We start from the raw sequence: 690 nt of genomic DNA, 5'->3' as shown, positions 1-690 counted from the left end.
ATATAATAGAAGTCTCTGACACAAATTAGAACATCAAGACATCCAGTGACTAGCTGCATCCGTTAGCCTCGATGTTGAGCGCAGGCTCGTTCGGATACCTCTCCACGTACCGTGCGAGTGCCCAAATGGGAAAGATGTTTTTGAAGTTACTGTAGTCAATCATGCAGTTCTTGTTGAACACACCCGCAATACTCTCCGCATCCTGTTACGGGACAAGAGAAGCAAGAATGAGCTATTGATGCTAGCCATCGCAAATGGTTAAAGCGTGTAGCGGAGGCCTGTACTTTTTGTGTATGTATGTTCATATACGCAAGGCAGTGAACATGAACACTCAGTACCTTATAAAAGTTGTACGTTGTAAATTATAAGTTATAAGTTGTAAGTGAAGTTATCGGAGTGCGCTATGTAACTTTCATTTTTTTATGTCGTGTAACTTTTATTTTTACTGGGTAAACAAGTTTATATTTACATTATTAGGAAGTGCAGCATCATACCCAAGAGAGGATCATGCAATCATGGGCGGTCTGATTTGCCCAATCACTCTTGACATAGCTACTCTACAACAGTATTCACACATACATTACACACAAATATACATACATACATACATACATACATAAATGCATACACGCATACACGCATACACACACACACATATATATATATATATCTATATACATATATACATAC

The 690-nt window shown here is 38.3% G+C and overlaps 1 protein-coding gene across 1 annotated transcript; it reads right to left on the bottom strand.

The window, feature by feature from the left end:
• Positions 1 to 49: 49 nt before the first annotated feature.
• On the bottom strand, positions 50 to 202 carry SARC_17964 (hypothetical protein; the record flags this gene model as incomplete). The annotated part of the gene is made up of 1 exon (XM_014287952.1): positions 50 to 202. A coding segment is annotated over one exon (153 nt), but the record flags the coding sequence as incomplete, so codon positions are not given.
• Between the last annotated feature and the right edge of the window lie 488 nt (positions 203 to 690).

Source organism: Sphaeroforma arctica (genome assembly GCF_001186125.1).
Source record: "Sphaeroforma arctica JP610 unplaced genomic scaffold supercont1.12981, whole genome shotgun sequence".
NCBI lineage: Eukaryota > Ichthyosporea > Ichthyophonida > Sphaeroforma > Sphaeroforma arctica.
Note: the sequence above shows the minus strand (reverse complement) of the source record. Positions and strands in the feature narration are given on the sequence as shown.